Source organism: Lampetra planeri, chromosome 23 (genome assembly GCF_965212315.1).
Source record: "Lampetra planeri chromosome 23, kcLamPlan1.2.h2, whole genome shotgun sequence".
In the NCBI taxonomy this organism is placed as follows: Eukaryota; Metazoa; Chordata; class Hyperoartia; order Petromyzontiformes; family Petromyzontidae; genus Lampetra; species Lampetra planeri.
This window is the reverse complement of record NC_136129.1, coordinates 7,922,574-7,938,559: the sequence shown is the minus strand read 5'-3', so window position 1 is coordinate 7,938,559 and position 15,986 is coordinate 7,922,574. Positions and strand designations below refer to the sequence as shown.

General features: G+C 48.5%; 1 protein-coding gene across 3 annotated transcripts in view; it reads left to right on the top strand.

Moving 5' to 3' along the window:
- Positions 1–15,986, top strand: part of LOC144726395 (transmembrane channel-like protein 5) — a 71,319-nt gene that overhangs the window by 38,599 nt on the left and 16,734 nt on the right. For all 3 annotated transcript variants that reach the window (XM_078605068.1, XM_078605070.1, XM_078605071.1), the window contains 4 exons: positions 12,339–12,424; positions 13,137–13,268; positions 13,959–14,057; positions 14,679–14,875. In XM_078605068.1, the coding sequence (XP_078461194.1) occupies positions 12,339–12,424; positions 13,137–13,268; positions 13,959–14,057; positions 14,679–14,875 (514 nt within the window). The remainder of the gene's footprint in view (positions 1–12,338; positions 12,425–13,136; positions 13,269–13,958; positions 14,058–14,678; positions 14,876–15,986) is intronic.

The following is a 15,986-nucleotide window of genomic DNA, read 5'->3' as shown; positions in this document are numbered from 1 at the left end:
CTGTATTCCATTGAATGTAAATGCCAACTTGTATTGATCCGCTTCTTTCACAGGCATGGTCCAGAAGCCATTTGATAGATCCATGGTGGTGAGAATTTTTGCGCCTTTTATTTGGTTGAGATTCTGGTCGATCTCTGCCATTGGCCATCGAGATAGGGGAACCGTTTTGTTGAGTTGCCTATAGTCGATGGTGAGTCGCCACTTGCCTGTGGGTTTCAATACAGGCCAAATCGGTGAGTTGTAGGTTGAGTTGCATTCTCGAATTATATTCTTCTTGAGTAGGTTCTCCAAGGTTTCTTGGATGGATTCGTAGGCAGCCAGTGGAATCTTGTATTGTTTCACATATACCGCTGGCGCTCCTTCCAGTGTGGGAATAGATACCACGTGTAGGTCGGTTTTGCCGCAATCATAGGGGTCTTCTGAGAACAGGGAGTGGTATTTGTGGAGCAGTTGGCGAAGCTCATTTCGTTGAGTGTCGTTCTCGAGGGCGTCTGCTGCTTCAATTTGTTGTTCGATTTGTTCTTCTATTAGGGAGACTCCTTGTCCTGGGTCTAAGGCCTTTGTGGTTTCGGGCGGCTCGGTTGAAAGTTCCTTTTGCGTTACTATCGGTTGAGTTGCCTTGGCTTCATCCGAGGGTAATACGCTCTTGCCCTCGTGTTCTCCTTCATCAGTTTGCAGTTCGTCGGTTTGGCCTCCAGGGGGCGGTATATACTCCATGAGGGGACGGTCATTTAGTGATACTGACTCTAAGTCGGCTTCCTTTCGGTCTTCTCTCAGTCTGTTAGTCATTAGCTGAGTGATTCGAATTCCTGCTGGGTCTTCGTCTTCGTTCCTGATTGTCGTTGATAGGACGTTGAGCTCTTGTGTTATCACTTGGATTCCCGTGGAGTCTTCCACAACGTCTTCATCTTCTGAGTCCCTTTGTTGCTCCGGCATTGATTGTGCCCAAATTTGTTGGGATTCAAGGTTCATAATGGGTTTCAGGCGATTCATTAGTTCTATCCCAATGATCAACTCTTTTCCGGGGCTCCGTACGACGTATAGGGGATGGTTCATGTTGATTTTGTTGAACGTCAACTTCGTCATAACTTTGCCCAATGGTCGCATGTGGGTCCCTTCACATCCTGAGTAGGTAAGGTTACTTGGCATCATCTGTAGTGTTTCATTCTTCCTCTGGAGGGCAGTCTGGAGTTCGTCAAATAATTCTCTGGATATCATGGATATTTCTGCTCCAGTATCCCAAAGGCCCTGGCTGGTCAGGGTGTCTTGTAGTATTACCTCCACGTGGACTCGTCCGACTGGTCCTACGGGAATCAATTCCCCCAGATGGTACCCTTTTACCTCTGGTACCACTTCGGTGATTGCTTCGGGGCTTCTTGTCTTCCCTACGTTCACTTGGGCTACCTTTGCTCTGGGTGTGTCCTCCTCCTGTGTGGGTATAGTTGGTATTCTTCCCTTCGCTATTTGCATGGGAGTCTTCATACTCCCTAGGAGCTCTTTTTCCATCCTGATGTGGTGAGCATATCGATTCCTGTTAGCTAACGGTGGTCTATGCTCTATGGTTAGTGGAGGCGGCAGTAGGGAACGATATGGTGACTGGTTTGGTGGGCGTCGGCCTCCGCGGGGTAGGTATGGCCCGTCACTCGCTCTTCCTCCTCCATAATTCCAGCCTCCGCCCTCTCCTGCATTCCATGGTGGTGGCGGCTGTGGGTGCCAGGTTCCCCTGGACTCGTCCCTCCCCCCACGTGGAACGTTGTTCAGCGTGTTGTAGACGGGTGTTGATTCTATTGGGTTAGGCGCCCTCTCCTGGGGGAATTCATGTCCACCCCGTGTGGCGCTAATATTATTCCTTGGAGATTCGCTTCCCTCCAGATCGAGGCATTCTTTATCTCTGGTGACGATGTGGGTTTTGGCTATGCTAGTGGTTTTCCGTCCGTTCACCCAGGCCGTGTGGGCCTTGCTTTCAATCTGGCGTAGGGAGGCAGTCTCGGGGTCCAACATCATTCCTACTATTCTCACTATTTCAGGTCTCAATGATTGAAAGAACATCACTTTTAAAACTGTCTTATCTCCCTGGGCATTGTCCCCGTCCCCTGCGTAATATGCTTTCTTAAGGCGTAGGAGATAATCTCGTGGGTCTTCGTCTACACGCTGGGTCATCAACTTTGCCGCGTTCAATCCTTCGGATAGTGTGGAGTATTCCCCAAATCTCTTAACTACTGCTCGGCTCAATTGTTTAAAGTCACTCTTCACCCTATTTGGCAGGGAGGCTACCCATGGTCTGGCGGGTTCATGTAGGCTCCTTGATAATAAACATGCCTTTTCTGCTGATTTACCCAGACCCCGGATCTTAGCCTCCTGTTCTACCGTAGCTATGTAAGTGTGTATGTCCCTGTTCTTGTTATGTGGATCGAAGTAGGGAATTCTCACGAGTGCTTTGTCCATTAGTTTTAGTGTCTTACTGTTAAAAGTGTGTTGTTCGTCATCAGTGGTGTCGGTTCCTGAGGAGTGCTCACTTGAGCTACCCTTGTCTCCACTATCCCTGTTGTCATGTTTCCCGTGTCTGTGTCTCTTGTTTTCCTTATGTGGGTCTTGTGATTCGTGTTTGTGGGTTGGTGTGCGTGATCTCCTTGAGCGGTGTCTATGTGGTGAGTGTTTTTGTCTTTGACCTTCATGCTGCCTACTACATGTGTAGTGCCTGCTAGGTGAGGTGTTGTATTTACGTTTGTCTCGTGCTTCATGGTTATCGGGATTCCTGTCTCTGTCATCTGTGGTGCGGGTGGTTTTGCGTGGGTGATTTTTACGGGTCATGCGTCCCTCTGGTGAGCTTTCTCTGTTACCCCTGTCGTGTTGATAATGTTTACGTGAGGTGCGTCTCTCTGGTGAGCGGTGTCTGTCATCTGCATCGTGTCTGTCATGTTTGCGTGAGGTGTGTCTCTCTGGTGAGCTGTGTCTGTCATCTGCATCATGTCGGTCATGTTCGTGTGAGGTGTGTCTGTCATGTTTGCGTGAGGTGCGTCTCTCTGGTGAGCTGTGTCTGTTATGTTTGCGTGAGGTGCGTCTCTCTGGTGAGCGGTGTCTGTCATCTGCATCGTGTCTGTCATGTTTGCGTGAGGTGTGTCTCTCTGGTGAGCTGTCTCTGTCATCTGCATCATGTCGGTCATGTTTGTGTGAAGTGTGTCTCTCTGGTGAGCTGTGTCTGCCATGTTCGCGTGAGGTGTGTCTCTCTGGTGAGCTGTGTCTGTCATCTGCATCATGTCGGTCATGTTTGTGTGAAGTGTGTCTCTCTGGTGAGCTGTGTCTGTCATGTTTACGTGAGGTGCGTCTCTCTGGTGAGCTGTGTCTGTCATGTTTGCGTGAGGTGTGTCTCTCTGGTGAGCTGTGTCTGTCATCTGCATCATGTCGGTCATGTTTGTGTGAAGTGTGTCTCTCTGGTGAGCTGTGTCTGTCATGTTTACGTGAGGTGCGTCTGTCATGTTTGCGTGAGGTGTGTCTCTCTGGTGAGCTGTGTCTGTTATCCGTGTCGTGTTGGTCGTGTTTGTGCGAGGTGCGTTTCTCTGGTGAGCTGTCTCTGTCACCTGCATCATGTCGGTCATACTTGCGTAGCGTGCGTCTGCCTGGTGTGCTGTTTAGGTCATGTTTCCCGTCTTGCACCAGCTCCGCCCTTCTCCGCCCTATCATTACAGTGTATCCTGATGACTTAGGGTTAATTATTTGTCTCTCTCTAACGTTGGTGTGGTCGGCCTCATGTTTTCCCGTTTGTATTATTATTTCCTCTTCTCTCTCCTCGATTTGCGAGGGTGTTACTTCATCAAAATTGCTTTGCACAGTAGCCATACTCATTGTGGGATCTGGCCCTGGGCTACGTCCACGTGGCTCGGAGTGTGGTAAATTGTTACTCCCGTATGTGTTCTGTGTATCAGCGTCTGGGTGTTTCACTGGTGCATTTAGTGCGGATTCTTTCTCTCTCACGAGGGTGTGCAGATTCTCTACCTGCTCCATTAAGGACAGTTTCTCTTGTCTTTCCCTTTCAAATTTTTCCTCATTCCATAATCTTTCTCTGTCTGTCTGTGCGAGGAGGTACGAGTCTACCCTCGCTATTTCTGCAATTTTTACGTCACGTTTGGCTTTGCCACATTTCATCACGTCCTTAAGTAGTTTCCTTCTATGGGCTTTAACATCTTCTGTATGGCACCCCTCCCATATATCTCTCTGCTCCGTCTGCTGGCTAGCAGTCCGTCCAGTGCGTTTTAACACAAATTCCCGATATTGTTTTTCCATAGATTCCATCTCCTCCTCCGAGGTCCACTCTGTATCAGTGTTATGCGTTGGTGTGTCAACCTCAGAACGTTGTGGATCCTGCGCCATCTCTATTACGTAGTGTGGTTAACAGACTTAAGAGTGTATCTTAATTCTAACATCTCATGTGCGGCGTGAGTTACTCTAGAATTCCCCTTCAGCGCACCTATACACAATTGTATCACAGGATGCGTCAGTTCAACTCGAGCAAATAATTTCAGCCCAGCTGTCTTTGTTATACTCTGCTACTCTGGTATTTCCCTTCAGAGCGCGTTTTTTGTTTTACGCCCGTTTACAATCACAAAGCAACGTTAGTTCACAACTCTTTGATTAACACAACAGTGGTTCGTTCCTGAATTCATGCATAAACTGTCTGCGAGAAATCCCGGACCCGAGCCCCCATTATGTTGTATATGTTGGGTGTGAAAATTTTGATGTGTTGTATGCGTGCGTGGGTGAAATTATTATGTTGTATATGTGGGTTATGAATATTCAGTGAAAATAATAATAATCAATCGAAATTTGGCCAAAGGTGTAATTATCCGGAAATACTTTAATCCATGTAATTACGCACATTTAATTATGCCAATTCGAGAGGTAATTGTAGTAATTATGCGAGTGGGTGTAATTATGATAATGCAAGTCGTTATGATAACCAGACTCCGCCTCGGTGACGAGGGTGGGTTATCGATCGGAATAAGGCAATTAATCGTATGCAGTTATGCAGGTGTGGTGTAAGTATACAAGATTAACTTAGATTAACTCGGCCTCGTTGTCTAGGTTCGTCTCATTCTCGCTTATTTAGGTCCCCGGTTCGCCCCGTTATCGCTTTAACATTTACTGAGTATGTGTTAGTGTGTTTATTAAGGTCACCAAGTTCAGATCTCAACGCAGAAGCAGATCTTATGCATAGTTCAGGAAAGAATCACACAACCACTTCTGTATTAATCAATTTATTACTAATTCAACCTCAACTATGATATAGTATGCGAACTCTCAATCCCGGAACGTCAACACGGCATCAATACAGTATCATCAATGATTGTCTGATTTCACTTGACAACGGCACATGGATCCCGCGTAACGCGATGGTTGTTAGTGAGAGAGAGTCGTTAAAACATGCAAATACTATGCTAAGAAAACCTTAACGTTAATGAATGATTATACTTGAAAGATTATACGGCGATAAAACACAATCAAAAACAGTTATTATTCTTAAAGGCACCAATCTCAACAGATACATCGGCAGGTTATCTGACAACAGAATGCTCGGAGTAAAGGCCTGCAACGGCGCTCCTTTTCCGAAGATCTGCTGGGAATTTAAGCGATTAAGAGTACAGTCCACTAAATATTAAAGATAATACTCTTACAAATGACGGATGGCCATCACTCGGTCTCGAGTTTTTCTTCACAGCCACGGATGGCTTATGGGTTCGAGTGGGTTTGAGTGGTAAGAGTTGTCTTCAATAGTCAGTGTTCGGAGTCGGTTCTTTATGTCAAACAGACGCCAGGTGGTCGTGTGGTGAGGGGGCGGTGCGCGTCATACGTATTAGTCGCTCCTCTGTCGCCGTGGTGAATTTGGTTCGGATGTCCGTTGACACGCTGTCGTAATTCGGAACCCGGTCGGTAGGTGGCGCCCACAGCTCGCTCGCAGCGTCGTCGCCAAACCGCGATTCTCGCGGCAGCAGGGAAACCGCCGACTCGGCAGAGGTTGGCTGTCGCGGCCGAGTTGAGCTGTCAAGCGGGTCTTGCCCGCCTGCAGAGGAGATGGGGAGCCGCTTGAGTCGAGCCCCGAGAGCCGTCTGAACTCGGCTGAGTCCCAGAAGCTGAAGAGTCGAGCCGACCCGTTAGTCGCAGCTCGCCCTTGAGTCGACCCGCTCGGTCGAGCTGAAGATGAGTCGAGCCGACCCGCTCGGTCGAGCTCGCTCCGGAGCCGACCCACTGGTCGAACTCGTGATGAGTTGACTCCTGGTCGAACTGGTTTCCAATGCTCAGAGTCCTTTCTTTTATGCCGAAAAATCCCTTTGGGTCCTGCCCACAAGGCGGGGTTTTCTTTTGATTTACTGTGTCAGGATCTGTCCGTGTGTAGGTGTGTTCATGTGTGTGTCCGTACGTCCGTGTGCTTGTGTGCATCACCCACGGCATCTTCCGTTGTCATACTCCCTCCATAAAATCCATGAGCAAACAATCAGATGTTACAAATTGCCTCGAAGTCGTCTCTCTGTCTGGCCTCCTTCATGAACCAAAACACAGACGTTACAAATCGTCTCATAGGCACCTCTGTTCGTGTTGCACGACCTGGAGGGAGGGGCACACTCCCTCCGATCCTCACAGCACACAAAGACATGGTTAAAAAGTTTTAAATTAACATTTGTCCCTTACCATTTCCCAGTTATGATTCTGTATGTAACCTCAGGTGTGTCGTTTCCCATCGTGGTGCTTGACTCAAGTGGAGGTGCCTCCCCGAGCACATACACACTCCCATCCCGTGCTGCGGGGATACAAAGACGGCCGGGATCTCCCTTTCTCTCCGACCCTGGGTTTAACATCGCTCTTTATTATGTACTTTATTTCGACCTGGTGGTGATTTATCCCGCTATCCTGGCTTTTCATAAGTTTTACTTTTGTCTTTCATGCATAGGCTTATTATTATTAATTTATTTCCGATATCTTAGGTTAAGGGGTAAGTTTCTTGATCCTAGGAATTCGTATTCCTTGGTGTCTGCATGGTTATATAAGCGGAATATAGTTGACGGTGAATAGCGTTAACATTGATGTTATGTACGATATTATGTATTGTGATGTCTTTAACTTAACTTGTTGGTCAGGCTTCACTGACATGAAGTTGCATTTCATAGCCTCGCAGGTTTTTGCCTCACTCTGTCTCTGCTCGCCGTTGTTGTTGCTGTCCAGCTGACGCCGTTAACTCAAGGCCTCATTAATTTCCGTCACTCCTTGTAGGTGAGGGCGGTTGTACCTTGGAGTCAGTTCTGGTTTTTGTCTGCTTGCTTTTTCTGATGTCCCCTGACCCCGGGAGTTATCATTCCTACTTTATGGCCTGTCGGAGCCCGACTCGCTGTTGTTGGCTTGGTGTGTTGTTCCCGGCTTTTTGCTTACGTTTGCAGTTCGCCGTGCTCTTAATTTCCTTCCCTCTTCAACCTTATATCGACTATTCGCTCCTATCTGGGTGCGATTCAATTTTGACTTAGGAAGGTTCTGATTGTCATATGCTTCGGGTCGAGTTGTATATTAAAGTATGGAAATAACATTTCATATTGACTTAATGATGGTGATGGTTCAGTAGGCGTAACTTGTGGCCTGGTTTAATTGGAGTGGGTGTGAATATCAATAACTTTAGCCTACCCTGTTGTTAAATTCTGATTTTAACGTTGCTTTAATAGCAATACAGAATAATTGAGCTTTTCGACTTAACTAGGCGAACACGAACTTTTGGTGACCTCCGCAGCCTTGTTATTCAGCTGAGTCTGCATCCTTGATATACAACGCTCTTATTCGTCTCACTGTGGTCATCCAACCTTCTGCTCTGGGAGTGTTATTCTTAATTTCAGGTCAAAGGCCCCCTCACGGTTCAGCCGGGCAGGGTTGTTAATCAGCTCCCTCCCCTGTGCACACAGCGTTGCTGACCCACTTCATTTGACCACTCACCCTGGATTTAATAATTTAATTCCTTAAAACCATGCAGGATGGTTGGCTTTTTGCCTTAATTATGTCTGGCTGACTCTCCCACTGTCTCTGCCGCCTGCACGGGTGACATATGCCCGTTCATCAGGCCCCCTCCTTCCTTGAAGCAAGGTTGCAAATTCTGTCATCCTAGCCCTCCTCCAGTCCATTACTTAACAACACCTGGTTTTTGCAGCCTGCTGCTTTTTGGGGTGTTTTCATTCATTATATATCAAGTAAAAAGATAATATATAAAAATATCAAGTTTGGAAGAAGGCTTAGGATACAACACTGGCCCACCCACCCCCTCGTGTACCGTTCCGGCCTTCATAGGTGCTCGCTAACAGCACTTTCCCCTACAGTCTGTTAAGGCTATACGGGGGATCTTTGTCTTTTTTTCTGTATTTGCGTGTGGTTATTATTTCCTCGTGTGCCACCTGCCTGCCCGTTGTTCCCGTGACCGCGTCCCTCACAGTGACGAAGGCCGAGCCGGCTCGAGCCCTGACACCGCGTCGCGGACCCTGACACTCCGTCGCTCGGTGCAGTTTGACGCAGGCGCTGCTATGTTTGTAATTTAATTGTATTGTTTTATTCCATATTTTTTAATTGAAGCAATACGCTGGCCCATTACGTCGCGTTGTGATGCACATACACACCGCCAACGGAAACTGAACCGGTTATAAAAAAAATAGCAGGGGGATAGAGAGATGGTAAATGAACATCGGCTGCGGCCCCAACCCAGACGAGTCCCCACTGAAAGGGGTAATGGTCGTTTCTTTTTTTATAAAGTAAGGCAATATTTATTTATTTATTAGTTTTCCCCTACGTGCCTTTACCGAAAAAACCTAAGAGTATGAATCCTTGCAGTCACGAAAGCTTCAAATCTAGAATTAAGGCAATGGGGGTATAAAGGAAACGCACCCGAAATAAAGAAAAGAAAATATGAGGCGACATGGGCGAGCGTGTTTACCTTCCCTCCCTCCGAGTCCGACTCCCGTCTGATCTGGAGGGGCTTTACCCCCTCATCCCCTCGGTGCCCGTCTCCCGACCCTCCATCCGCCGAGCTTATTTCAGACGCTCCATAGAAGGGGACCATCTGGAGCCGGCGCTCTTTAACGTACGCCTCGCGCGCACGGTTGGTCAAGGCCAACCGCCTACTGCCTGACGACGAACCCCAACGTACCATGGGTGACCCTCAGATCCCACGAGGTCATCCTCCGCGTGGCCTTCCAACCAAGCACTACGCTCACACTGAAAAGTCCTCCATCGAAATCCTAAATTGGGGGGGTGTGGGGGGGGGGGCCCTTGGCTGTAACGTTTAGCATTAACACCAGCGTTGACGAAAGCCAGCTTGACTCTGCTGATGAGACAATGAAGTGTTCAAACCGGTCCCAGAAATGTGCTCGTATTTCCATGTATTTTGAACTTCTACGTAGTCAACTGTGCTAATCGAATCATTTATGTTGAATTGATGCTCTCCAAGAAGCCCATGGGGGGCCCAATGGGTGGTGTAAAAATACTTTAACGTGTTTTTTTTTTACGCGGAGAGACGGAGATGTGAAGGAGATGAAATGTCTGATTATTTTGTGATTCATCTCCTCCGTAACCACGCTGATGATTATTCAAGAAAAAGGGCTCTATTCTACTGCCGACTCTCTGACATTCGCCTATTGTGATCACTCAGCCTCGGCCTATTAAGCATAGGGAGTCTAACGTTTTTAGTGCTCTTCGTTTTGTTTCATTAATTTGGCTGTACGTCTTTAATTGTGCTTGTGATGATCTTTGCATATGAAAAATACGAATAAAGCGTCACATGCATTGCAACATATATACGGAAGACTGCGGAACTTGGGCAATTGTTGACCTTTCCTTGGCGATTGTGAGATTCAATTTGCATGAACGACAATGACGCTGCTATACATGAAGCTAAATATTACGCACTAAACTGTTTTATTTACCAGGTAAAGCCCACTGAGGTATTATTTACGTCTCCGAGGCAAGCTGGCCACGCATAATAGCTCGTCGCAGTGTCTTGTATCATGTGGGAAGTTATAGTAGCAGCCAAAGTATCTAAAACGCAATTTACTTCTAAACTGGTTTGTTAGCCCATCCTAGGACGGAAGCTGTAAAATAAAAGATATAAAATAACGTTTTATTGTGTGATTGACATGTAGCACGTAAATACATATTTATTAACTTATTAAATTAATTTCGATTTAAAGCTTTCGTGACTGCAGGGATTCATCTTCTTGGTTCTTTCGGTAAAGTCACGTAGAATTGAGATAATAAAATAATAATAATAAAAAAACATAATAAAATAATTCTCACGACGTTTCGGCCACAACGCAAGTAGCCGTCCTGAGGTGGAGAACAGGTCTGTCGAAGAGACATGTTTTATTTTTATTATTATTTCAATTCTACGTGACTTTACCGAAAGAACCAAGAAGATTATTAAATGAATTTAAGGACTTTGGAAGAGTTCTCGGTATATGATATTTTGTGTGAATCTCCTATCACTGTTCAAAAGGTTTCCCTGCAGTTGGCCATCCTTGATGAACACTTTGATCCGCTGAGGATATTTAGGTCTCGACAAAGCCACGTACAACCGGCCATGGGAAAATACGGGTCCATTGATATCAATACCCACATTTTCAAAAGTCGGACCCTGCGACTTGTTGATCGTCATCGCATATGCAGGAATTATGGGAAATTGTCGTCGTTCCAGTACAAAAGGAAGAGTGACGTCACTTGGGACCAGGTGGATTTTCGAGATGAAGACGATTTCGCCTCGGTCGCAAAGGCAAACAATCTCTGTGGCTGTATAATTTGAAAAAACCCGCAGCTTCACTTTAGCACTGTTTTCAAATCACCAGAAGCTGTTAACTGACAAACTTATCTTCACCGATGGACGCTTGATAGCGAAGAGTGAGTTCTGATACTGTCTGAAGTAACTTAGCAAATAACGAAGACCAATGAATTGATCAGAGTATAATTTTATCTCGTCTAAATATAATGGTTAGGGTATATATTGAAAAAAATAATGTCATCAAACACTTCACTGCATTTCACTGTAGCACCGTATTCATGGCAGTGAATGTTGCACAAAAGGAAGTCATAAAACACGTCACAGTATTTGACCGCAGCACTGCATGAATGGCAGTGGTTGTGGCGCGCAAGAAAGTTATAAAACACCTGACGTCATATGTCACAGTAGCACTGTCTTTAACGGACGTTCAATGACTTGCAATTCACGACTCTGAACAGGACCCTGCGGGGTGGGCTGGTAGGAACGAATAACCAAATAATATTAACATAATGTATTATTACACTTGTTAAGCCAGGAAAGCCCCACTGAGTCAAAAGGTTTTTGTAGGGTCCTGCCAAGTGTTTGCAGTAGGGGTCGATGTTGATACACGGACGGACGGACGGACGATATAATCTATTGGTGGTCTGGTCCACTTCGTTCCTACCAGTATAACTTACTTATCTTCCGCTTTGGCTCGCTGGGGTTGAAAACAATTGCGATTCGATACAGTGTCTGCAAAGTAGCAGAGAGATGTTTTTCGTAGCATCGTTTGGAAGCGTAAAGTCGACTTAACTTTCGTTGGACGTGGCGAAGAAATGAATGAAGGCACCAGATGCACTGCGATGCGGCGTAGAATTATTTATTGCCTTCACTTTCTATGAAGATACGTGAAATCGAAAGTGAATTTGCGTAAAAAAATGACCATAGCCGCTTGACCTTCTGCGTTAGTTAAAAAATGCAGGCACACAATAATAATGAGGGGGGGGGGGGGGGGGGCATGTGGAGTGACGTCACACGCGGGACACACACACACAGCCTTTTTTTAGCTCGTTACATTCGTTGCTGCGTTGATTTCTTTATTAGCTTTACTTTCCATGTAGAAATGTCAAAATGAAAGCTAATTTGCTTAAAACAAATTTCGTTTCCGCTCCATCTTCTTCATGCGGAGTGACGTCATCCGTTCATGATTATTTATGACGGGGGGGGGGGTGTGGTCCATGTAGAGGACCCAACCAGTTCATGATAATTATTAATGAGGGGGGCTGGTCGATGGGGAGTGACCGTCACGCGCGTTACACACAGACATTCTTGGCCCATTATATTAGTAAATGTGGAGGGGGGGGAAAACCGGAGGAACCTGAAAAATAAATCCACGCGACCACCACGGGCAGAGAAAGAACGCGCAGACTGAATATACAACAACAGGCATCGTCAGGGTCCGTGATCGAACCCATGTCCTCCTGCTTACCAGGCGAGGGAGATAACGTCTCCTCGCCACCGCGGCGCCCTACGACTAAGGAATCGATTGATTAACGCGCACTTCCCTCCGCAGGGCGCACCCGGTGATCCGCGAGCCGGACAACGGCTCGGAAGACGGGCGTCATTACGAGTCGCTGCCCATGTCCTCGCTCAGAGACGGTCTCTGCACGCCTCAAATGCACACCCACGCACACCCACGTCTCACCACGCACACCCACGCCCACACCCTCCCACCGCGCACACCATTGCCCCACCACACACACTCACGGCCCACCACGCACACCCACGTCCCACCACCCACACCCACGCACACCCATGCCCACACCCCCCCACGCACACCCACGCCCCACCACGCACACCCACGCCCCCCCACGCACACTCACGGCCCACCACACACACCCACGTCCCACCACACACACTCACGGCCCACCACGCACACCCACGCACACCCACGCCCACACCCCCCCCACGCACACCCACGCCCACACCCCCCCACGCACACCCACGCCCCACCACGTGGCTTCCCCGCACGTGCCCCCCCCCCCTCTGGTTTGTTTGAAACGTCCACTAATGTGATTCGTAACCGCAAAACATTGTTCGTCGAAAAAAAATGAATGTTTTGCTCGGTACACATATAATAAAATCGAAAAATGAAATCCGTGCATCGCCTACTTGCAGTGGGCCCACACTGTTCAGATTATAGCACAAACACAACGTTTACTGCGAGCTGTTTACAAGCCGTGCCTCTGCCTCTTTATTAACTCGTAAAGCTTCACTGAAGCAGTCGCTTAAGATCCCCAGCCAGACGCGCGGCAGCACAAACGATCCCCCTCCCCCTTCCTGAACTTTAATTGTCTTTTTGTTCGTGCAGTGAAACCAGGATTTGAAGCCGCCCCTCAGATGGCTCCTACCCAGCATGCACTGGGCCTGGGGGCCTCGGGTCCCGTGGACGACTCGGCCATCCCCAGCGAGATCATGCTCAACCTGCCCAGCCGCACCGTTGGTGCGTGTCGCCCGCACCATGGCCACGGGGTGGGGGAGGGAGTGGGGCGAGGGGTGGGGGGCATCACGGTTCTCTTGCCTCTTTTCCACTGCACGAACCGAGCCGTGCCAGGGCCGTGCTGAGCTATCGCAGCATCGCCCAAGCGGGCATCAGTTTGTTTTTCCACTGCAGAAGCCGCACCTCAGATTATAACGGTTGGCTATGTACGGTGCGAAAAAAGTTCAACATGCATACGTACATACACACGAGCCGTGCCGCTGACGTCAGGCGTGGCGGTCCAAGTCCGAGGCGTGCGCAGGTAAGGCGGTCACGCGGTTCACCACGGTTCACCGCGGTAGTGCGCCGAATGACGTTGCACGCGATCAACGCCGTCATGAGCTACGTCCCTGGCCCTGCTTGGCCCCGAGCCAGATTCAGGTATCTTGCGAAGCCAGCGTAGCATGGTTTGGTTTCGGCCCGGCACGGGAAAGAGTGGAAAACAACCCGTACGGCAAGGGCCTAGCGCTTGCTCAGCTCGGATGAGGCCAGTGGAAAATGGATATTGGTCCCTCCGGGAAACGTTTTATTGTTCAGGGGCACATCAGAGAGCGTTTGCCCAACTAACATTAACGCTCTGGGACCACCGCGAGTTAAAGATTGTTTGCCCCACGACTGACTTGACGGTTGTCATGTGTTGTCACGGCAACGCAGGCCGCAAGTCGGGCAAGATTCTGGGGTCGATACGGCGGCGCAACACTTCCATCCGCAGGACCAGCTCCATCGCCACGTCGACCAGCACGCCCGACGATGGTGAGCGGGGAACAAAAAAAGCGAACTTCGCAAATTGTGGTCGGGTGTTCGTTGGGCTACGGCTGGCCCCTCGTCAGCAGCATCAACTAATATCGGTTCTGGACGCTCACGACAATGAAGGAATTGATAACTTGAGTAATCGGAGAGGCCGATTCTAGACCTAAATTGTCTCTGTGTGGTCTCGGACTGTTGTTGTTGTTGTTTTGGCGCGTCGCAACAAGCTTGCTTTTGTTATTGACGAATCTGCAGGAATTTGTGTACTCATGCAATTTGTACTTCCATGTTTTATATGTGTAAAAAATATTCGTGACTTAATTTTTCTCCGCCTTACTCTTGTATCCTTTATTGCACTTTTTTTTAAAATTGATTTAACTTACCGCTCCTTACTGGACACCTGTGAAAGAGAGCTTCGCGGCTTCATCAGATTCCTCCCCCAGGATGAAACTTCTTTCGCACCGTACATTGCCAACCGTGCTAATCGGAGGTGCGGAGAAGGATGAGGCCGGAGCGCGCGTCGGCCCCGCGCATGAGCCACCCCGCGGCCCGCCTCTCCTCCACGTGGCCCGCGCTCACCTTCTGTCCCCCCGCCCCCGCCCCCCCCACACCACCACCCCCCACTAGAGACGGAGTTGCTGCTGCAGGAGCTGGTGGCTCTGTCCGCGGGCGACCGCCAGCGCACGCTGCGGGAGATGCTCACGCCGCTCGCCGAGAAGCGGTCGCTGCAGTCGCGCGCCGCCCGCGCCGACCAAGACCCCCGGCGCACTCGCCGAGCCGCCGGCGCCGGCTGCTGCACCTCGTGCCTCCTCACCGTCAAAATCGTGCGTGCGCAGACACACGCACGCACGCACGCGGCAGAGCGCGGGTTCGATCCGGGACCCTGACGATGCCTGTTGCATATTCGTGTTTTTAAATCCTTTATATTAAGTTCACTTGCTTGCTTGCTTGCGCGCTTACGACCGTGCAAATCTTTCGCTCGTTTTTTAACCCACTTCCCGTGATCCAATCGAGCTGACATTTTGCACACAGACTCGTTGTGCGTGACAATTTATTTTCGTGAAATTTTTTTTCTCCAAAATTTTACACTTTTTAGGTAAAAAAAAATTATATTTAATTACCAATTGCTTAATGGTGGCAGGCAATCATCTGACCCATAGGTGGCAGCCATCTCAAGCCAGAGGACGAGAGGACTCTAGCCGCCCGTTTCAAAGACCAATGTGGGCTGGGTTGTGGCCCATTGAACACGCATATAAAGGATTTATAGTGAAAAACTTTGTTTTTACGGGTTAATTTTTTTCTCTTTGTCTCTCCCCCCGTGACGGTCGCGTGGATTTCTCTCTGGGTTCCTCCTCCGGTTTTGCCACCACCCAGACCCCCCCCCCTCCACATTTAGAATCACCGCGCGTTGAATAATAATTTTAATTGCATTTACGTAGCGCCTTTCATCAAGGATCCTACAACGCCGTATGGGACACAGCAGCAGCAGCAGACACTCACCATAAAAGTAATTCTATAATTACATTTTAAGAATCTATTTACTTAACGAAAAGTTTGAGCAGTGGAAGCGTATAAATAGGTTTTAAGACATTTCAACAGACTCGTAGATCCTGATATCTCGTGGGAGAGCGTTCCATAGCCTGGGGCCCAACGGGTAAAAAATCTCGGTCACCCACAGACCGAAGCCTCCACCTGAGAATTCAGAAGAACAACGGCATCCCCACATCTTCGGGACCTTGAGCGGACACAAGGGTGCAGCATGTCAGCGATGTAGGCTGGGGCAAGACGGTTCACCGCTTTGTAAGTTAACAATAGGAGGCCAACACGGGCGTCATATGATATGAAGAATGTGTTCAGGTTAACACCCTAGCCGCCACATTCTGAACATGCTGCAAAGTATTTGATTATTCGGCTGTACACACTCTCCGCCACACC